This window comes from Mytilus edulis, chromosome 7 (genome assembly GCF_963676685.1).
Source record: "Mytilus edulis chromosome 7, xbMytEdul2.2, whole genome shotgun sequence".
NCBI lineage: Eukaryota > Metazoa > Mollusca > Bivalvia > Mytilida > Mytilidae > Mytilus > Mytilus edulis.
The window spans coordinates 45,491,127-45,515,716 of NC_092350.1; the positions used below are offsets into that span (position 1 = coordinate 45,491,127).

The following is a 24,590-nucleotide window of genomic DNA, read 5'->3' on the forward strand; positions in this document are numbered from 1 at the left end:
ATACATGTATTTGCAGATTTCTGTTCTGTTCTAGAAACTTGCAAGTGCAAATATATTCTAAGATCATAAAGATAGAAAATGAGAGAATATCAAAAATAAAAGGACAATTTATTTTATAAAGTAATATATAAGAACACCATGTATAATGATGGTTAACATAAAAATTTTCTTACAATATTGCTCTTGTGCAATACTATAGAATATTGTAATTTTTATCAGAAGAATGTTATTTATTGAAATTTGGGAAAAAAATCACCATTTTCCCGACTTATTGAAACTTGCATTACTCACAGTTTATCTACAAGAATAAAGCCTACTCCTAGGATAAAAGTGGACCACGACGACGACATAATGATGATGAGATTATGCTGTGTTTTATATGAAGGTCAATTGAGATGGAATCTTTCAATTAAACTCTTAATTCTGTTTACTTCTTCCACCTTTCATAACTTCTAAATTACCTTTAAGAAATCCTTGATGAAACACTTGTTTTATATTGCATGATCAAGCATTTAAGTCATAAGAGGAACACATGAATATGATGAAGGGAAATAAAACTCGACATCAAAACATTGAAGAGTGTCAAAATTTACCAAACGATAGTGTACAGAAGAAGTTTTGAAATATATAAACGAAAAGTGTACTCTTGTTCCTTATTGCATGAGAGAGCTTACAGGCTTACAAGACATTTCATATGAAAATATCAAATACAGACTTAATATAAATTTTATAATTTAATTGAAAAAGTTTCAAATTTGATGGGTAAAGAAATGAACTGCCTTTCTCTTGTATTTTAATGCTAAGATTGTTTAATTGCATGTCATGAAAAAATTGCTTCTTCATGTGTATGAACAAGTGCACGTTTCCTATGTCTTTGTTCTCTGGTTACAATTTAAGAATCATGATGTGCATAGGCGAATAAAACTTGTCAAGGAATAAAGTAAGGTAAATGTTGCATATATAGGGTAATTCAGAATTAGGGAATAATGTGAATGTTGCAGAAGTTATTTTGCCATTAGTTATTTACTATTTATTTGTAATAGTACATGTTTTTACCCAAGGGCATAGACCAAGAATTTTGTTTATTTACAAAATATAAATGTTGACATTACACAGGTATTCCATTTTACCTGGATAAGAACCAGGTGTGGGACGGGGCCTGATGAAAGGGGAAACATGTGTAAGATTTCCTTAGAATAAATAGGTAGCTTTTCCTAATTATATAGGTTACGATAGTATACAACTGACCATTTACGATTAGAGATTTAAATGGGGATTTAAGCCTGAAAGATATCTACAAAGATAAAAGTTTAAATATTGCATGGGAGGAATATATTTAAATGGATGTACTATTAAAGTGTTATCGGAACTTTAGAGGTCATTCCCTATTTCACTTTATATTTATTTTAGTAGTTGAAGTATTTTACAGTAGTAAAACATTGTATAGTAACCCCAGAATGACTTGATAAAATGTGAATAATCACCCTACATGCTTTTAAAAGCTTTTTTGTCTAAAAAAACAACCTTTTGTTCCATTCAGATACAACAATTTATTATATTTATCATAGTCCATAAGGAATGTTGTTATTTATTTCATCATGTATCCCATATCAGACCTGTATGCTTTTATTCTTTATGTATTTCCCCCTCAGCAGCACTTTGCCAGGATTTGTATTGTAGTTTGAATTTATAGTCAGTTCAGACAATCATGTACAAAGGTTACCATATATAGACTGTTGTGATTTCATAATTACATGTATTTGAAATATTCCTCGACACATGCCAACATTTTGTAATAGCCATGTTGTTTTCAGGTAAATATGTTTTGTTTTCCTCATGATAATGTGCGACTTTAATCAAATCACAGTGTTTGATAAACCTCTTGGTATCATCTCACCATTTTACAAGGAATATTTGAGGTATATGCTGTGGATTCAATTATTTTCTTATATACCAATTTTCATGGATTGAGGAAAACTTGCATTTTCGTTGAAAGCTAAATTCATGGTTTTGGTAATGTCTGCATACATTACTTTTGGAAAATTGTAACTTGTTGAACATTTGAATATGTGGTTCTCCTGTACCCATGAAATCCAGGAAAATTGGTTTCCAAGGAATAATAATGATTCCACAGTAGTTCCAGATAGGTAAAAGTGATATTTTTTACTAACGCTATATTCGTTTATTTTCAGGTCGTTACAATGAGAATGATGCCCCAGACCTTCTTACAGTCATTGACTCGCTCAGTCATCCAGATGACAATGTTAAAGCCAATGCTGCAGCCTATCTCCAACACATATGTTTCCATAATGAGGACAATAAAGCTAAAACAAGGTATTTATATGCTTAACTTTATTTTAATGAAGGATTTAAAAACAAGATTTGTATATATGGAAATGGAAGAAAATCTTCAGATTTTAGGGAATCGTTTATATATATAATATAATTTATACAGGGGAAAAGGTGCCATATGAGATCTTGTGTGTACTATGAATATAATAACACATCTTTGAAAATTTTAGTTGTTTGTAAATTTTTTATGTGAGACATTTTAGTACCACTGACCAGATTTCAGCTCCTTTCCTTTTCTGTTGTCATTTGTTTTTTCGTAAGTTGTGCGCTGAAAATAAGTATTTCCATTATAGGGGGATGAATGGTATCCCACCATTGGTAGAATTACTGAGGAATGATTTCCCAGAAGTCCAGAAGAATGCCCTTGGAGCATTGAAAAATATGTCATATGGTGGAAAGACAGAAAATAAAGTAAGAGGCTGAAACCCAACAAGCCACATGAAAGTCAGTTTCTCCAATTCTAACACGATTTAACCTTTTCCTGGCATGTTAATCGACATGTGGTTCGTTTAAGTTTTCTGCATATTGTTTAAAAATCATTAGAGAAACCGATTCCAACACCAAATTTCGTGTAATACGATATTTATCCACTCAATACAGTTAAATTTTTAATATTTAAAACGCTCGGCAAGCATCACGTTTTAAATTTGAAAATTTAACTGTCTCGAGTGCATAAATATGTTATCACACTTGATGCAGTGGTAGAATCTATATTTATCTAGTTGTGTGGATTTATGCTTGAGCAGATTCATATTTATCATTAACATTTTGAAACATTAAGACTTATGAAGCACTATTCAAAAGAAAATGGATAAACACTCCACAACTCACTAAATAATTTTAACACCATTGGTAAAATGAAATATATGAATGAGCAAAAAAACTATAAACAATTTATAAGACAGTGTTTTGAAATAGTCTGATGTGCTTTAAAACTTTGACCTTTGAATTTATAAAAGACACAAATGATCACTTACAGTAAACATGCTTTTTTCCCATGCTGGAAAAGGCAGGGGTATGGGAATTGTGTCATGAAACAACAATCTAATGATAAACATATAGAATAAAAACACATTTATTGATTTTACAAAACAACAATCTCATAAAATACATATAAAAATAAATTATAGATAAGAAGATGTGATATAAGTGCCAATGAGACAACTCTCCTCCATCTAAGTCACAATGTATAAAAGTTAACAATATTTTTATGGCCTTCAACATGGAAATATGAAAATAAAAGCACATTTAATGATGTTTTTCATTTTGACAGTTATGGAAATGTTTACTAATCATTCTAATGACTTTTTAATTTAATTTTTTCTTTCACCTTGATATTTGGATTTAATTGAATTTCAAATGTTTTTCCTTTGAAATATGCTGTTTAGTTTGAAATTAATGATTTTATATAATTTTGAATTTGATGTACATTACAGAAAGCAATAGAGAATGCTGGGGGAATCACAGCGCTAATCAGATTGTTACGGAAAACACAAGAAAATGAAGTGCGAGAGTTAGTGACAGGAATTCTATGGAATCTATCCTCTTGTGAGGTATGTTTGTGGAGGAAAAATAAATAACTTTTGCTTGGATGTTTGCAAACAATAGGTAGTTGGAGTTTCATTCTGTTTAATATATGCTGGGATTTGATTTGACAATGAAAATTGACAAACAGTGTGGAAATTAACCTTGAAATAGATGTTTATTGCCCAATCAAATTCCAGTATATAGTAAACAGACTGAAACAGATTACCTACCTGTTGTTTACAAACATCCAAACAAACATAGCCAGCAAGTTTATCAAAGGTTTGCTTTGCATGCTTTTATAGAAAAGCTGTAAACATAATACAATGACCAAAACTGTATCAAATATAAAGCAAACAAACAAATTTATAAAAGCAGAAGAAGAAAAAAACCCCACCAATGACAAAAATGTATGAAATATAAAGCAAACAGATAAAAACAGAAGAATGAAGTATATCACTATAAATGAGAATGCCAAACAAATTGCATCTATTTATTGCAAGCTTGCACACAAAATGAAATGCATAGTTATCTGAAATTATCTATTCATAAATTCTAGAACCCTTTGTACAATGATATTTGTACAATTTAGGTCCTGAGGAGATATAATTATATATATTTTTGCAAAGCCAGATGAAAACAACTTTTAATTTGCTCAAGGAAGGTTAATTTTTTTAATATGACTGTTTTCACTGTTTAAATATAAATTGTATTACTATTTTATATTAAAAGTTTAATTTTATAATGTCAAAGCTCTAATCGCCAAAGGGAAGCAACTCATGCATACATAGGATGTGAGCCATTTTCTTCTGTCAAGTTTTAAATTAAACAGAAATAGGATCACTTGTTTAACAAAACCAGCAAGAATTTAAAAAGGAATGATTAGATGTTCAGCTTATCATTTAATTTGGTATGAGCATCACTGAAGAGACGTTGATTGTTGAAATTCGCATCTGATGCATCAAAATTGGTACCGTTTATGTTATCATTAGCTTTGATTTAAAATTTTGATTTCCCCTTAAACAATGAATTGGCCAGATTCTAATTTAAAATCAGAAATAGGATCACTTGTTTAACATCTAGAATTTAAAAAGGAATGATAACATGTACAGCTAATCAGTAGCTTTAAATTAAAAATTTATTTCTGTTAAACTATAAATTATATTTTTCGGCAGGATTTAAAGGAAAAGATAATCCAGGAAGGTTTGGCTGATATCGTGAGTAGAATCATAGTACCATACTCTGGATGGGAGAAACGGGGCACCATGGAGGAACAAACCACAGATTCATTCTTAACTACAGTTTACAGAAATGCTACAGGAATAATTAGGTTTGTATAAATATAATATCAGCAGTTCAAAACAGAAAAAAAATGTAAAGTGCTGGGAACTGCTGGCATAGATTCATATTACAGTGTCCGAATATTCAGGAAACTTGAGCAAACTCTACTATTGAAATAGCATGCTAATTGATATAACTGATATATCAGAATTGCAATAAATTTTAGAATAGCGTAGGCCTTTAATGCAGATTTGGCTAGGTGCAAGGAATGGAAAATGTTATAGTTGCCGTATTAAAATTTTTACAATTTTTATTTTTACAGGAATTTAAGTTCTGCTGGGAAAAATGATGAACGAACTGATAAAGGATATAATGTGAGGACACGATTACGTGAATGTTCAAAACTTGTAAATTGTTTAATATATACATTAGATATTTCATTACGTTTCCATGACAAAGAAAATAAACCAGTTGAAAACTGTACATGTGCATTAAGGAACTTATCATATAGAATTCAAGAAGTGTCGGAAAAGGATTTTTATAAGAAAAGGACTCAAACACTTAAACGTATGCAAAAACCACCTAACAAAAAAGGTAAGTTATATTTGATATAATTTATTTTTCATTTTATTGATGTGTTTTGCAGAGATGTAAATATAAATTATAAGATATCTAGTGGTAACCTGGCTAATATTTTTGAATGTCCAGTGTTTTAGAATCAAGAAAATAAATGAAAAAATAGTACATTGAATGGCTTCATTGCCATCTTTACCCCTGCCTTTTTCAATACGTGATTTAGTGCTGAGTATTGGTACTTTTTCTTCCTGCTGAATGACAGAGAATTCCTTTTTACTTTTATCATTTTTTAGGTGAACAATTTATTATATAACTAGAATATTTTCTAATTCTTTTCATCATTATCTGATGTATAATGTAATGGCATTCTAGTCTCTTTAATCAAATATATTGAGAATAATCGATCATTACAACCGATTTCAAAATAAAAAGATATTTTATGACTGCCAATACATGCAATAAGACAACTGTCCATCGGAGACAAAATGATATAGAAGGTTAGAAACTATAGGTCACTGTATGGCCTTCAACATTGAGCAAAATTCATACTGTATAGCAAGCTTTATTAGGGCCCAAAATGACCGACGTAAAACAATCCAATCAAGAAAATTACCAGCCTGATTTAAGAAAGAAAAAAAGAAATGATATACAGCAACAAACTACAACTACTAAAATATATAGCTCTTAACTTTGGAAAAGCACACACAGAATGTGGCGGGGGGTCAAACATGTTTTTGGGCGGACCCCTCCTTGAACCTGAAACAATGTTTGTCAGTGTTGCATCTATTAACAGTAACACAAAACAAAGATTTACACATTATTAAAACTTTCATTTTCAAGTTTTAGATGTATGTCAGAATAACACTTTTTCAAAAATGAAATTTGACAAATATTTGTTTTATTTATTACATCGTTTAGCATGGTTATGGATACATTCATAAATGAACACATATGTTAAATTCTACAACAGTGTTTACTTCTTATGTGATGAATTTTGTAACCATTGTTCAATCTTATTTGTACTCATACATGTCCTGCATGTTATATGAGGAACACTGAAGATGATGCAAGACAATTATCTTGTACTAAACTTTTCCAATTTTGAACTGTAAATGTAATAAGGAGAGCTTTAAAACTCTCTTGGTTGCCGCAAAATATGGAAATGAGCAACTAAGTACAAGCAAACACACAAAAAAAAAAAAACACAAGCATTTATTATCATGATTATAGAAATGTCTTATTTTGAAACATACATTTTAAGTTTAATTGTTCTGTTTTAGAAGATTTTGAAAGATGTGTTGATATGATAAAAAAATAATTGACAGTCGATTTTCTAACATTTTCATGAAATTTGATCATGTTAGAAGATTTTTTTGGGGGTTAAATTTACATGAATAGAGTGATTTTATCATGCTGTCAAAATAACAACTTATTTACAAATGTACTCTATGTCTGGTTTATGATTAATCTGTTCATGTTATTTCTATAATTGTATGATGTTCAATATTGTTAAATAAATTTGATTTAATTTTGTAGAATCGCCTGGTTGCTTTGGTAGTGGAAATAAGAAAAAACAACAGTCCAGTAAAAATAATTCAAAACAAAAACCAGATGTTAATCAAAAGTAAGTTTTATAGGTTGATATTTAACCTTTAAAATTGTAATGTTTAGATAAATGTACATAACCAGTGTTTATTCCTGCTGGATAAAGCATGGACACACTTCACTTCTGCCTCTGTGGATTTTGGTATATCTAACTTTCTATGATTCGAATGGGTGCAGAGTGGACCATTCCATGATGATTCCCTTTACCTGTTTGTGGGCATGTCATGAACATTAAGCATGCAGTACTTTGAAAATTGATTGAAGCTTTAAAAATGTTGTTTTTATGCCCCATTTATCATGTTTATGGGCATTATGTTTTCTGGTCTGTGCGTCCATTCGTTCGTCCAACTGGCCCTTTTCAGATTAAAGTTTTTGGTCAAGGTAGTTTTTGATGAATTTGAAGTCCAATCAACTTGAAACTTAGTACACATGTTCTGTATGATATGATCTTTGCGAGTGGGGCATCTGTAAACTCTGGACATATTCTTGTTTTTAATGCAAAAGTAATACTCTGGTCTGATTGATTTTAAAATGCAATATCAAATTTTGAAAAACAGGAATTAGTGTTGGGTTTGTTAAGTCCAAACTAAATGGGATTGAATAGGCTTGACAAGATTGGCAAGTGACCATTGTACACAGTGGACATTGATCAAGATGAACAATATAACCTCCTTGGAGACAATAGTTGGCCACAAGTTCTAAAAACAAACATCTTTATTCTGTCAAACCTTTGCAATTACAATGGTATACAGACACTACATGACATCAATGATACAGACATAAATACATGATTACACAGAGCAAAATATGTACACTATTTACAATTATACTGATAGTATTTAGTCAGGAGGGCACACATGGGAATTTATAAATCTAATGAAAGTACACAGCTTTCTCAATTTAGATTTTATATTTTTTTAATTCATACATTCATAATTTTCTTAAACATAATTATATTTGGACGATTTACATATTTTTTATCAATACATTTGTTTCTTTTTACTGACATCTATATGCACATCATAATATAATGATACTCATCTCCAAGATCTTTAGAGTTACATAATTTACAATTTCGTCTATCTCTCTGAATATTTGTCCATCTCCCTATCTCCATGGGTAATTTATGGTTGATGGTTCTAAATTTGCATAAAGTATAAATATCATGAAATTCTAAAATATTAAAATAGTTCTCAAACCCAAAAGTATCCTTAAAAATTTGATAATTTAATGTCTTCAAACATGCTTGCACCTTTGAAAACCATGTTTGTTGAAACTGATCTTAGAGTGATGTTCTGATTGTATTCTCCAATGTATTGTGTTGTGTATAATTAATTTCGATTAAAAATAATTCAAATAACAGTGAATGCAATTAACTTATTTGTGCAATTAGCATGTGTACAGAAAACAATCTTCTGTTAGGCAATTATTTAGTGTAAAAAGAGTCTATGATAAATAAAGATTTACTATGTAGTTCTTTCTATAATCATGATTATGATAAATTTAATAAAAAAGTCAAATGGATTAAAAATTTATATGTCAACTGTGGATGGGCCGCTGTGGATACATAATTACTTGTTGGATACCAATTTTCAAGGGTATCTATATATAGGTGAAAAAAGAAATTAAATGTTCAAAGAGTGACAAATTTCTTGACGGCTTGTATGAAATAAGTGAATCCAACGTACATTAATCTATAACTAGGATTTAGTAGATAAACTTTGTTTTGTTTTTGCAGTGGTATCCCTGCTTTACCTCAGAATGCTTCTGAGTACCAGGGATTATGGAATGCCCATGTAATAAAGTTATATCTGGGTATATTAGAGAATGGGTCTAATCCAGTCACAGTAGAGGCAGCAGCAGGAGCCATACAGAACCTTACAGCATGTTTCTGGAGTGTAAGTTAATATAGGTCTAAGGGTCTTTCTTCATTGGGTGTGGGGCCTTGGTGGCGGAATGGTCAAAGTATTTACTGCTGAAATTACTAGCCAGTCAACACTGAGGTTGTGAGTTGGAACCCCACTTGTTAAGGTGCACTAGAGTCAATCTTAATTGACTAGGATTGTTAGTTTTCCTGTCCAAGGTCAGTGGTTTTCTCAGGGCAATCAGGCTTCCTCCACCAATAAAAACTGGCAGCCACAAATAGCCCAAATTGGTGTTTAAAACATGTAAAAGTGGTGTTAAAACACAGAAAATCAAAATCAAAGTCTAAGGGTCTTTCTCTATGGGGTATTTCCTGACATGGGTTTTAATAAGTGAAGGCTTACCTCATGTGTGGCATTTGTGTTGAAAAGAAGTGCAAAGTCTGATTTACAAATAATTTTAGCAAAACAATAAAATAATAATAACAGTGTGACTTTATTAAACCTATGTCTAGTAGCTAAGGATGCATTCTCTTTTGTTGACTTTTGATTAGCCTCAATATTTTTGAGATGCTAATATTTGAAGATTCTTTGAGAAAAATATGTACTAATTTTTTCAAACATACAGATACCCACGAAGGCTTTTTGAACGTAGGCAACCAGCTATAGAGGAAATTTTAAGCTTTTCTGAAAAATTTAGCACATAGTTGGAATTTCGCAGTGACTTGCCTTGGTCCCACTTATGCTGGTAACCTAAAAAAGAATAATGATTCAAACTTGAAAACAAATAATACTATGAACAAGAACTTTTTCACACACAAAAATTGATATCCATGAAATTAATAAATTCATATGAATCTGATTTTCATGGTTTAATTCGATTGACATTTTCTATTTCAGTATGCAGAAGATGTGCGAGCCTGGGTACGGAAGGAAAAAGGCTTACCATTCTTTGTAGACTTATTGACACAAGACCGAGATAGTATAGTTTGTCATGTGGCCTTAGCACTTAGAAACTTAGCCATTGATGAGAAAAATAAAACATTAATAGGTAGTTATTACTCAAATACTTGTTCTGAGGAATTGTCTTTTATAATTTCACCATGAAATAATCTGTTTGGTGGAATAGTTCTTGTACAATATTGTTTGTAGAAACTTTTGAAAAATGAAGTTCATGATATCGTTATCTTTTTGATAAGGTAAACAAAGTAGAAATCATTATATGTTAGCCCTGTTCCAAAGTAAGGTTGCATACTGTATTTCCTCTTTTCGTCTGTTTTTCAGATAACAATTTTCTCACATTTTTCTCAGAAATTACAAATCTGAGATGCTAGAAAATCAGTGAGTTTGTAATCAATGTAAATATAACAGAATTTGATGAGACTGTCATCAAAGTGAGAGGGTTAGCGCTATAAAACCAGGTTTAATCCACCATTTTCTACATTTGAAAATGCCTGTACCAAGTCAGGAATATGACAGTTCTTGTCCATTCGTTTTTGATGCGTTTTGTTATTTGATTTTGCCATGTGATTATGGACTTTCCGAATTGATTTACCTCCAAGTTCAGTATTTTTGTGATTTTACTTTTTGTTCTACTGTTTGATGTGTTTTACTTGAATTGCTTATCAACTTTGTATTTGCTGAAAACTTCTATCAGTGGTATAATTAGTTAACTCTTGGTTGAACTGTTAGAAATATCCCTTTGCATATCAAATTTTGTAGATAGTAGTGTTGTGCATTAGGAAAGAGTAGAAAATAATCATTTTATTACCGGTAAAACAAAATCCACATTAATTCTTTGTAGACCTATACTGTGAAAAAAGATTAAAAAAAATAAAAATGTCTTTACTAGTATAGTTTACTTTATCTAGTAATGAGCAAAGAGTACTCGTTAGAAGAATATCAATGTTGACCTGAACCATTACTTTTTGTCATTTTGTGTTATTTATACGACTTGACCATTACATTTATCGTCTTTATTCAACAAAATTTAATGTGATGAAAATTCATGAACATGAAATATGAAATGAAAGAAGTTTTATTGTTCTTTATATTTCACAGGAACCTATGCAATGAAGCAGTTGGTCAGTAGACTACCACAGGAAAGAAGTACTGATGCCGTCTCTGATCCAACAGTATCAGCCATACTTGTCACACTTCTAGAAATCGTTACGTGTGATGAAAATTTCGCTAAGTAAGTTCTTCTGGGAATGTATTGCATTCCTTTATAGTGTTAATCATTTGAGATTTCGATAAGTTCACATTTCAGGGCTGTTCCATTAAAATGTATGTGGGAGAGTAAGCAGGGACTTTTAAAATATCCCTTCAGCCAAGAACTATTTGTTAGATATTTTTGCATGATTGTAATAGATGCATACTGAAAAATAAAAATTCAATAATTTAACCTCTTCCTGCCTTCCCACATATATTTTAATGGAATAGCCCTTATGATTATTATATCAGTTTATTAGAAGTGTAGAATATAAGCCGAGTATGATCTGTATGTGAATGAAGGATATTCAAAAACCTCCAGAAATGAAGACTGCGTTAATTTTCACATATTTGTTCATAAAAGGTTTATATCCTACTTAGAAAAATTGTGACTAAAGAAATAACTAATTAAACACTTTATTCAAATGAATTTTGACAAGAATTTTGTGCAGTATATAATTTTATACCTTTTAGCCTATCTTCTCACAGTATACAATAAAAGTTTGATTTCGTGCAGCAGACTTTCACATATTTAGCATGTTTAGGTGTTAGATGGAATAATTTTTTTCCATTGAATTTATACAATTTCCTTTGTGATCTAAAATGTGTTTGCTACAAAGAATAAAGTTTTCCCAATTCCTCAGACATGTAAACAGATATTCAGATGAATATTAAAACAGTTAAAAGTCTTTTTTGTCTGTGTGTGACAGGATTATAATAGCAGTTATTGCAGTAGTATATATATTACGTTGTACATAGAGTGATCTACATATATTCATTTAAATATTTTTATTACTTTCAGAACATTAGTTGAAGCTAATGGTTTACCTAGGATCAAGTTTGTAAAATTTGTGAATGGAAAATATTCTCGTAAAACCAAAGAAAATGCCAAAAAGGTAAAACACTATTAAGAATAATATTTTACAACACACACAGATTCTTCAGTAGTTTATTATAGTTTGGAAGTATTAAGCAATAATTGTTAATTCAATGAAATGTATGGTGTATTATGAGAGTAATTCTGTGTTTCCCAAATAAATGCTTTCTGATTTTGATTTATGAATAATAGAGAAATATTTTTATGGTTGTCTCTCATAGAACAAAATCTGACTTCACATTTAGTCTCAGATTTGACATACACCTACTATTTAATACTATGCTGCCAAGTGTCTACTTTATTATAGAGTTAGCTCCCCTATCTAGCATGTTTATGATCAATGATTATCTATGATTAAAATATTTTTAAGTAGGTAATAATTGCCATCACTGATATTACTGTTAGAACTTATTTCTGAAAGCTTGTAGAGTAAAATTTTGGTTGGCTTGCTTGCTTTGTTTGTATAAACATTAACCCAAGCTGTGTAATTAATGTTGGCATCTTCAAACAAAATCTAGTCATATTTTAACCTTTATACTTTAATTTAAATTTGATACATTATCCCAATTACAATTGTACAATATACAAACAAAGAAAGCAAGCTAACCAAATTCTTGCTCTACATGCATTAGGAAATTAGCTTTAAAAGTGTGGATAACAACCTGCTTAAAAAATAGCTCATATCTGTTAAATTTGTTTTAATTGGTTGTGAAAAAAGTTGTATATAAACATAAGATGTTGTATGATTGCCAATAAGACAACTATCCTCTAAAGTTTGAATGGATATAAGAAGATGTGGTATGAGTGCCAATGAGACTTCTTTCCAACGAAGTGAAGTCACAATTTGTAAAAGTAAACCATTATAATGTTAAGGATATAAAACTATGTTTATGTTTTTTCAGTTACTTGATTCTATGTGGGAATTTAAGAGCCTAACACCAGTTTACGCAATGCAGGGAATCACAGAAAGTGATGTGAAAGCAGCTTGTGCTCCTGGCAGGTAGGACATGATAAATAACAGGCATTAAAATTATGGAGACTTGTGAAGGATCAAATTTATGATTTCAAATCGATTGTGCTTTAGTAATTCATGTTTCAAGTTGTATCCAAATTCACGAATTTTTTTGAATAATCGAATTAGTGAATTGATTGAGATTTTAACCTATGAAAAAGAAATTTTAAATACCAGTTGTAGCAACAAATTTAATATTTAGAATTTGATAGGGAATTGATATGTTTACAATTTGAGATAGATATATTTTAGCAAAGCAGCCAAAGGGAGATAATTCATAATTTATTTGTTGATGCACTAAACTTGAAATAAAAATTTGAACAAATCCCATGGGCTGAAATGATATAACATGTACATGATTAGTTGTGTTTTACTTTCAATGAGAGAGATTATCTGTTTTCTGCAGAAAAATCTAGATTCTGTTACTCTGGATTCCTAGACCTTACATTTGTAAAAGGATAAAATGGCCCTTGAAAATCTCCATTATGGCATACTCTTTCTGATATTCAGAAATACAATTTATTATTGTTAGTGTAAAGTAAGATTGAAATCATAAGTGTAAAGTAGGGTTGATATTATTATGTAATGAAGAATTGATATTGTTACTGTACAGTAGAATTAGTGTTAAAATAACCAACAAGTTCTTCTTGTAAAAAGTTCCAATTATAATTTCAGGGAACCAGATAGAATTGGTCTTACCAGTACGACCCCTTATAACACCCTAGGACGTCCCCAAGGCAGTCAAGGTTATGATGATAACACAATATCTGCAGGAAGGTTACCAGCATATAAGGGTACCATGAATGGTAGGATGGATGGCACTATGGTCCATGGACATAGTAATCCTGCCATGAATATGGAACCTGGTGAGTTTTTCATTGTCAGTAACTATAAGGTGGCAAATGGTAGAAATATGTTTAAATCAGACTGATGACTTTCTCATTGAATTAATTTACATCTTGTAATGACAGACGTTTTATAGCTGACTATTAGTATGGGTTTAGAAATAGGAATTTTAGAAACAATTTTTATACGACCGCAAAATTTGAAAAATTTTTCGTCGTATATTGCTATCACGTTGGCGTCGGCGTCGTCGTCCGAATACTTTTTAGTTTTCGCACTCTAACTTTAGTAAAAGTGAATGGAAATCTATGAAATTTTAACACAAGGTTTATGACCACAAAAGGAAGGTTGGTATTGATTGTGAGAGTTTTGGTCCCAACATTTTAGGAATTAGGGGCCAAAAAGGGCCCAAATAAGCATTTTCTTGGTTTTCGCACTATAACTTTAGTTTAAGTTAATAGAAATCTATGAAATTTTGACACAAGGTTTATGACCACAAAAGAACGGTTGGGATTGATTTTGGGAGTTTTGGTTTCAACAGTTTAGGAATTAGGGGCCAAAAAAGGGCCCAAATAAGCATTATTCTTGGTTTTCGCACAATAACTTTAGTTTAAGTAAATAGAAATCAATGAAATTTAAACACAATGTTAATGACTACAAAAGGAAGGTTGGTATTGATTTTGGGAGTTTAGGTCCCAACAGTTTAGGAATTAGGGGCCAAAAAGGGACCCAATTAAGCATTTTCTTGGTTTTCGCACTATAACTTTAGTTTAAGTTAATAGAAATCTATGAAATTTTGACACAAGGTTTATGACCACAAAAGAACGGTTGGGATTGATTTTGGGAGTTTTGGTTTCAACAGTTTAGGAATTAGGGGCCAAAAAAGGGCCCAAATAAGCATTATTCTTGGTTTTCGCACCATAACGTTAGTATAAGTAAATAGAAATCTATGATATTTAAACACAAGGTTTATGACCATAAAAGGAAGGTTGGTATTGATTTTGGGAGTTTTGGTCCCAACAGAATAAGGGGCCCAAAGGGTCCAAAATTAAACTTTGTTTGATTTTATCAAAATTGAATAATTGGGGTTCTTTGATATGCCGAATCTAACTGTCATGACTGTGTATGTAGATTCTTAACTTTTAATCCCGTTTTCAAATTGGTCTACATTAAGGTCCAAAGGGTCCAAAATTAAACTTAGTTTGATTTTGACAAAAAATGAATCAGTTAGGTTCTTTGATATGCTGAATCTAAAAATGTACTTAGATTCTTGATTATTGGCCCAGTTTTCAAGTTGGTCCAAATCGGGGTCCAAAATTAAACTTTGTTTGATTTCATCAAAAATTGAATAAATGGGGTTCTTTGATATACCAAATCTAACTGTGTATGTAGATTCATCATTTTTGGTTGGTCTACACTAAAGTCCAAAGGGTCCAAAATTAAATTTAGTCTGATTTTAACAAAAATTGAAATCTTGGGGTTCTTTGATATGCTGAATCCAAAAATGTACTTAGATTTTTTATTATGGGCCCAGTTTTCAAGTTGGTCCAAATCAGGATCTAAAATTATTATATTAAGTATTGTGCAATAGCAAGTCTTTTCAATTGCACAGTATTGCGCAATGGCAAGAAATATCTAATTGCACAATATTGTGAAATAGCAAATTTTTTTTTAATTAGAGTTATCTTTCTTTGTCCAGAATAGTAAGCAAGAAATATCTAATTGCAAAATATTGTGCAATAGCAAGATTTTTTTTTAATTGGAGTTATCTTTCTTTGTCCAGAATCAACTTAAATCTTTGTTATATACAATATACAATGTATATTCACTTTTTACTACCAACTGATAAATTAAAATAATCTTTACCATTCAGTGATAACAAGCAGTTTTTTTACATCTTAATATTTTATGATGTATTTAAATGAACAGTTATTGTTGCAAACTACATTAGAAATTTTAATTGAGATTAGTTTTTGAATAAGGGAAAGGGGGATGTGATTAAAAAAATTGGGTTCAATTTTTCTCATTTGAAATTTCATAAATAAAAAAGAAAATTTCTTCAAACATTTTTTTGAGAGGATTAATATTCAACAGCATAGTGAATTGCTCTAAGAGAAAACAAAAATTTTAAGTTCATTAGAACACATTCATTCTGTGTCAACTATTTAATCACAATCCAAATTTAGAGCTGAATCCAGCTTGAATGTTGTGTCCATACTTGCCCCAACCGTTCAGGGTTCATTTTTATTGTTTTATACAATAAACAATGTATATTCACTTTTACTACCAACCAATCTTTACCATTCAGTGATAACAAGCACTTTATTTTACATTTTAATATTTTATGATGTATTTAAAAGAGTAGTTATTGTTGCAAACTCCATTAGAAATTTGAATTGATATCAGTTTTGGAAAAAGGAAAACAGGGATGTGAAAAAAAGGGGGGGGGGGTTAAATTTTTCTCATTTCAGATTTCATAAATAAAAAGAAAATTTCTTCAAACATTTTTTTGAGAGGATTAATATTCAACAGCATAGTGAATTGCTCAAAGGCAAAAAAAAACTTTAAAGTTCATTAGACCACATTCATTCTGTGTCAGAAACCTATGCTGTGTCAACTATTTAATTTTAGATTTAAAAAGTTTGAAGAAGAAATCTTTAATTGATTTGTAAAATCTTGACATTTGTTTTGTGTAAAAAAAACCCATGTAATGTCAAAAATTTGATCACAATCCAAATTCAGAGCTGTATCACGCTTGAATGTTTTGTCCATACTTGCCCCAACTGTTCAGGGTTCGACCTCTGCGGTCGTATAAAGCTGCGCCCTGCGGAGCACCTGGTTGCACTTTGTTTAGATGTATCATAAAATTCAATTTAAAAAATCATCACAAGATGGAAAGATCTGTTAAATATCAAATATAGATTGAAGAAAAAAGAGAAAAGAAGGTTGTTTATTCTTCATTCATTTCATTATGATTTGTATCAAACTACTATTTTATTGCATAGTTTCTGTCAAACATCTAATTATATTGTTGTTTGTTTTGAATTGTAGAGCGATATCAACATGGAGGCAGCAGACAGAGAGGGGTCAGTATTTTTCATAGGTTCAAAGTAGAAGTAATTTTAAGCACTCTTTTATGTAAGTGACATCATCATTATTGGAAAGAAGGTGGTCGTAAATGCATATTTTACAATTCTCCAGTTTACTTCTGAACTCCTAATGAATTGTATGAAAATGCTATCTATAAATAGGCATGGGTTATTTTTCAAACATTCAGCAATAATAAATACATCACAATAATTTTTGAATTTACAGTAGTTGTGTCTATCCCATCTATATACAACAAAGATAAGTGTATACTTATATATGTCATTTTATTCTGGTATCACCTAAGTTGGACAAAGGTATACAGAAAAACACATTAGTTTACATTACATTGCATATATGTACATTTGTTGAGGAAGCATTAAATATGAGTTTTTTACAACGGTATGATCAGTATAGCCGACAGGTTAACATCAGAGGTAGGAAATCAGTTCCACATACCAAGCTTCTCAATTGACAATATTTACATTGTATACTTTCAGATGGATGAGATCCCAATGACTGATTTAGGACCAAGTTATGCTCCTATTGAAGAACAACACAACAGAAGGAACAAGCCTCCAGTAGGGGGTGTCCCTCTCTTCCCTAATCTACAACCAGCAGTAAGTATTTAGATAGACAGTTAACATACACTCCATTCTATGCATTGATATAAGTGGTATCGTATAACAGGTTATTTTCATGGGTGTAAAATTTCGTGATTTTCATTGAATAAGGTATACGAAATAATGTGGCGGTTATTATTTTGGCGAATTCAAAACTTTTATCAATACCTTTCCATGTGCACTTTTAAATTGGTGGAATTTAGTTTGGAGATTTTGTTCTATCGGCGAAAATAAGTGAAAATTTACACGCCACGAAAATAACCTGCTATACAGTATGAGTGTCAATGAGACAACTCTCCATCCAAGTCACAACTTATAAAAGTAGACCATTATAGGTCAAGGTAAAGTCTTCAACACGGAGCTGGACTCAAACAAAACAGCAAACTAGAAAGAGCCCCAAAAATGACTAGTGTAAAACCATTCAAACAATAAAACCAACAGTATAATCTGCATAGAAAACAAGATATGAGAATCACCAAGGAAAAGTTAAGATCATTGATGTGGATTAAGATGTTACTGCAATGAATTCTTTCATTTTGTTTAAGACATGACCTTTCTTGTCTTAAGAATAAATTGTCTATAAACAGCACTGAAATTTAATGGCATTGAAGAAATTCCTCTAAAATTTTGTGTGTAAAATATCCAGACTTATTAAAATTAGGTGTTTAATTATACAATTATATGTAAGTTTATAAGAAATGTAACCAAATGTAAAATATTTTCATTGTTTGACCATGAAACGTCAAAAGGTCAGATGTTGAAATCAATCAATTAAACGTCATTTATTTTGTTTTGTAGAGTCCACAAGACTATCCTCCACATCAACAAGACAGACTTGAACCACAGTCTGGACACGAACCACTTTATGCACAAGTGAAAAAAGGACATAAACGACCTGAGGATGATATTGTCAGCCCTAATAATGTAATGTTAGAAAGTGGTGGAGGTGGTCCCCCAGGTGGAGCAGATTCTTGGGTGTAGTGCTGATTAAGGGGAGATAACTGCTGTGTCATTTGAGAAAAAGAAACTATTTTCTGTCATTTCCATAGATTTAAATGATTTAAAACGTGGAAAATAGATTCAATATTCATGATGAAGAGAAATAACAGATAGAGTCACAGATATGGGATGCATATTAAGTGTATTGCAATAGCTCCTATGTTTTAAAAAAAATTTCCCTATTTTTCTAGAACAAAGTAATGGACATGAGTTTCTATTTATTTTATTCATGTTAATATTGAATGTATAAAATATATAAAACAAAAATTAAGGGAGCCCCAAACAGCTGAAGTTTTCATATCAGACATGTACAAAGAAAGTGTTTTCCATATTATGATTTATCATGAATTAATCATTCAGAAGTTTTTATCAGAATCATTTTTTAATTTATGAAATATATATATTAACTGCCATGTTTTTTGTAAGAAATTTGGTTTGTGATAATTTTTATATAAATATTATATCTCTACAGAAGGAAGGTTGTATATACATATATCTATATTTTTGTCTGTGAGACAAGATTTTTAATAGAAACCATAACTATTTTACCTGACATTTTTTTTTTTACATTGTAAACATTTTACTGGTAGAGGTTGTGACAAAAAAGGCACAGTCTGACTGTGTTTCTAATCTCTGTTAGATTTTTTTTTAATATTCATAACAGAAATTAACATTTTCATTATAATTTTATGTTAAAGGTCATCCTTGGTTACTGTGGATTCATTTATTTTCGTGGGTATCAATTTTTCGTGTATTGAGGAAAACTTGCATTTTCGTGTATATATGAATTCATGGTTTTGCCAATCTCTGCATGCAAAACCTGTAGAAAATTTTCATTTCATTGAACATTTGAATTCATGGTTCAACTGTACTCACGAAATGCATGAAAATTGGTATCTAATGAATAATAATGAATTCACAGTAACTCTATTGATATATGAAAAGATTTTTGTGTTATTTGATATTAGTTTATTTATATTTAGTAATCTAGATCTTTTTGTGACCCAATTTGCCTCAAATCAATTATATAGATGTGTCGGAGAGGTAAGAATGTTAAACTTGAAATATATATGATCAAAAGCTAGTAGTGCTTACAAATAGTATAAATATGTATTGTAAACTGTGCCACTGTATTTATAGTTTTGCCATACATGAGTGTTATTATTTTTCTTTAAGGTAGCACAATACAAAGATTTTATAACTCCAACTCCCAAGTTTTAAAATGCTGTAACTTTCTTAATAATGCTTGAAAATTTACAAAAGTGGTAGTTTTGGATAGCTAACAGATTACTCTATCAGATTAATGCAATGCTAGTATTATGCAACAATTATGTAACCAATTATAAAGTTAACTGTGTCTAAAATATTTTTCACCAAATTTCCACTTTCAAATGAAATTAGCTTCTGCATATGTATCCCTAGAGGGTTGATTTTATTATATGTTGTTCCTATGGCCATTATCTACAAAAGGGTGTCTCATATTTCAGATAGGATGTATAAAACAAATTTTAGCCCATGATGTGTTGATTAAGATTTCGTTAAAATATTCTGTATAGTTAAAGAGATGATAGAGCTAAATTCATTCAAGTGAACTTAACAAGATTTTGCCACTAATTACATAATGATTGCATAATAAAAATATTGCATTCAATTAAAAGATTAATCTTTTATCTATCTATATATACCTCTTTTATTATTTTCTATGCATTCATAAGAAAGTTACAGCATTTCAAAGGTTAGTGATTGGAAGTAAAAAAATCTTTGTATTGTGCTACCTTAAACCATTTAAATTCTGACATAAAATGTTATTTTATCTTTATAAGGTAGAAGTACCTTCTTTGGTATAGTATGGTAAAACTTTAATGGTTTTAGAAATAGAATGAATTTTCTTATCCCATATAGTAGATGTATTTAAATTTTCTTCCATGTTGTGAAAAAGGCCATCAGGCTTGACTGACGAAAAATTATTTTATTTTTGGTTGGTGTATGCCTTCAATAATTGTTTGATAATTGGATTTTTAAAGAAAATCTTTCTTGATCAGTTATTTTATTATCCCCCTCTGAATGAGACATAGATTCAAACCTTCCTACTAAATGGAATTTCTTCTGTCTTCCATTTGAACCATTTTAGCACTAAGCTTAGACATATTGAGATGATGAGCAAACTTATGTTCGTTTTTATTTTAAACGGGGAAGATCTATCTTAGTTTTATTACTAAATTATACTATTTGGTAAATGTTTTGACAATTCATAAATATAAATACATGCATTAGATCTGTATTTATAGTACAAATTTAGTTTATATAAACTTTCATTATCAAATTTGGCCTGTCAGAGTTTAATGTCATTGTTGTGGATATCATATTATATAATTTATCACCAGCAGTCTCACAATCATGAGTGTATATTCAAAAGTAATAAATGTCCAGCTAACTTCAGGCTGATACAAGACAATGGAGAAATCACCTGTAATTATGTTACAATAGTGTACAGACCACTACTAAATGGTATCGTTGATAATCATTTTCATTGGGAATTTTGTAAATTTATACATATCATTTACCATGTATGTAGTAAATGAAGTTTCTTTTTATGAGGCATTTATATATTTTCTATCCATCAGATCCTCTTATAAGGCAAAGAAAAGTAGGACATACGAAATATATCACGATAAATGCACATAGATTTATGTCTCATTATTTTGTATAACATAATAAATCATGAAAAGACCATCTGTGTTTTATACTAAGACAACTTAGACAACTTTTAAAGCATAATTATCATGAACAGCTCATTGTAAATATTGTATTTTTCTATAATTACATACTTGAGGACAAAGGCTATTGACGATGTAGAAATATAAATAAAAGCAGATTGATTTTTAAGTGGTATATTTAAATTATAGAAATAGTTTTAATGAAATATTTTACGAAATCAATATGTAAAACTTTTTTATTTTGAAGGATTAAAATGAAAATAGCTACTTTATACCGAAGTTTATTTGGAAAATTGTGAGATAATAAGCAGTGTGTTGTGTACTGACTTTTTTAGTTGTATTCAAATTCAAATGGTTGTCTGAATTCTATTTACTTTATAGAAAAACGATAATGATGTCTGATCTAAAAAAAAGATTGTAGTTTATTTAGGAATGGGGACATTGTTTTTCTCCCTGACCATAATTGTTCTATCCACATGCATATAAATAAAAGTTGACTAAATTCATATTCTCCAGACACATATTATTTTTGCATTGTAATAATATCACATATGAGTATGGCTTCTGTCATTTGTAGAATTACATGCATATGAAATAAAACTGAAATGAAATGAATATTGTTTGTTTGGATCATTACAAATAAAACATTTCAACTAACTACACTTTCATGGGAAAATGGATTATGTTTGATACTGCTGCATACAAAGTTTAGGGTATATAAAAATCAACCGGTTTGTCTCTGTACCAACTGATATGTCCATTGTTTTGATTGGTGTCAAACTGAAGAACCATATTAACATTGCAATGTACTTGGATTTGTTATCAAGAATTATACTCCTTGTTACTTATTTAAAAGAAATGTCTCCTGGTCAAAACTCCTATGTGATTTCAAGGCTTTTGATTGTTGTATCAACTTGAAACTTTGTACACTGTGAGATCTTTTACATGTAGGTAGAATGTTCCAGGTTATTTAGTGTATTACCATGATTAAACATAAAGTATGATGTGAGCTATTTCAATTACTTAAATCATCCAAATTTTTTGTTTACTTTGTTTTCATTTCCTATTGAAACCACTTTTTCCAATGTCAAATAAATGTGAGAGCCATAATGTATGTAAAAACATGGTCTTCAAGGGCAAATTTCATAATTCCTTAAAGAAAAAAAACAAAAATGGACAAAAACACTTCCATTTTCAGTTGTACACATGAATGATGATTTGGAGACTTTTTCATGCTGATCAGGCTGTATGTACAGTGGCAAGGATTTAACCTTGAAACATTTCATTGTTATTGTACTCCATTGCAAATTAATTTTTCATTTTCTTTAACATTTCATGGCCTTTTGACCTCAAAACGTTTGCATAATCAACATGATGAAGTTTGTAATTAATTGTTCGTCTAGTTTCAGAAAAACCACACATGATAAGTCTGATATTTCGTTTGCAGTTATATAACCATTGGTACATGACATTCCATGGAAATTAATTGACCATGCCTCTCAGTAATGATATTTTAACTCTGATACTTTTGCATAGATAGATATAAGAAGATGAGTTATGAGTGCCAATGAGACTACCCTCCCTCCAAGTCAAAATTTGTAAAAGTAAACCATTATAGTTCAAACAAAGTATGGTCTCAACGCAGAGCCTTGTCTCAGACCGAACAGCAACCTATATAAAGGGCCCCAAAAATGACAAGTGTAAAACCTTTCAAACGGGATAATTAAAGTTTGTGTTTAGGTCAATTTAGTGGAACCACATATGTTAAGTCAATGATATTTGATATGCAGGTGAACTTTTTCGTAATCATACATTTATTACCATTAAGTAATCAAGATAATAATCTATATCACATTTAAGTTTATAATCCTGGAATAATTGAATAAATAATAAAACACTATTTCAGTAATATTTGAAATGAATACCAAACAATGTTTGTTTTAATATATTCTCATAATTCATAGTAATGATTTATTATAAACTAGTTTTCTTTGTAAATTTCTAAAACAATAGTAAATTAAGAAATGAATAATAGATCAAATTACACCAAAGAAAGGTTAACAAAATTGATGAAGTTATTGTTTAAAGAAAAGTTGATATTCAATTAAGATTATTCTGAGAGATCTGAAGTTTCAAATTTGAATTTCATTAGTATAAACAACAAAAGTGAAAAAAATGTAAAATGCTTTGAATTGTATGGGAAAATCTAATTAATACGATCTTTTAATAAATTAAAGGCAACAGTAGATGACTGATATTTAGATCTCATACATTCAACAAGAAGATACAAATTAACACTAAACCAAATCTGAGACAATAGCTTGATCTTACAAATGAGCGAAAACAATAAGTGTCTCCTGTATGTGTAACTTACCATTAAAATCAACAATCCGCTAAAATGATGCAAAAGGAAATAGAACACAATTGGAAATTATACACATCAAACTACTATTCTAGTGGGTAAAGATTCGAATCAAATTGAAAAAAATGCTCATAAACAAATAGACTGGTGACTTTTAAGAGTTTTGTTTCTGAAAAGTTCATTTTGTAATAGCGGCAGAAACCATTAAAATTATCTTTGCAGTTTGAGTATTCAGGTAAGAAAAAAATGGTGGTTTAAAGTTCAAAGAGTCGTCTGTACAACTATCTTTCTTGCGTTAAGGATGCACACCTCTAAGGAACCAAACATTTCTAGAATTGAACTTTTTTTCTTAACCTGATTTTTTGGGGAAAGACGGCTTCAAGCCGTCAATCCCCTATGGGATTGACCAGAGTGACACTCCCTCACATCATTCATTTTGATTTTATACATGTTATAGTGTGGAAAACCCCCCAACAAATCTTACTTAGATTGAAGAGAAGGAGACCCAGAAATGAATAGTTTGACTTTAAACACTTTTTTACACATTTCCCTTCTGTTTCTCACAAAATTATCGTATCTTGAACTCTCCTTTACACTATTAACGCTTATTTTACAATCCGGAAAAATTAGTATGACGAGATATTCTAAATATATCCAAC

The 24,590-nt window shown here is 30.2% G+C and overlaps 1 protein-coding gene across 6 annotated transcripts in view; it reads left to right on the forward strand.

Annotated features, from left to right (window-relative positions):
• Window positions 1-22,184, forward strand: part of LOC139481589 (splicing regulator ARVCF-like) — a 57,835-nt gene extending 35,651 nt beyond the window's left edge. For all 6 annotated transcript variants that reach the window (XM_071265016.1, XM_071265019.1, XM_071265020.1 and 3 more), the window contains 15 exons: window positions 2,193-2,334; window positions 2,646-2,763; window positions 3,789-3,905; window positions 5,052-5,206; window positions 5,480-5,751; window positions 7,270-7,357; window positions 9,077-9,236; window positions 10,101-10,251; window positions 11,262-11,394; window positions 12,214-12,307; window positions 13,191-13,288; window positions 13,976-14,166; window positions 17,195-17,229; window positions 17,731-17,850; window positions 18,652-22,184. In XM_071265016.1, the coding sequence (XP_071121117.1) occupies window positions 2,193-2,334; window positions 2,646-2,763; window positions 3,789-3,905; window positions 5,052-5,206; window positions 5,480-5,751; window positions 7,270-7,357; window positions 9,077-9,236; window positions 10,101-10,251; window positions 11,262-11,394; window positions 12,214-12,307; window positions 13,191-13,288; window positions 13,976-14,166; window positions 17,195-17,229; window positions 17,731-17,850; window positions 18,652-18,834 (2,057 nt within the window). In that variant the 3' untranslated portion in view covers window positions 18,835-22,184. The remainder of the gene's footprint in view (window positions 1-2,192; window positions 2,335-2,645; window positions 2,764-3,788; window positions 3,906-5,051; window positions 5,207-5,479; window positions 5,752-7,269; window positions 7,358-9,076; window positions 9,237-10,100; window positions 10,252-11,261; window positions 11,395-12,213; window positions 12,308-13,190; window positions 13,289-13,975; window positions 14,167-17,194; window positions 17,230-17,730; window positions 17,851-18,651) is intronic.
• Window positions 22,185-24,590: the final 2,406 nt, after the last annotated feature.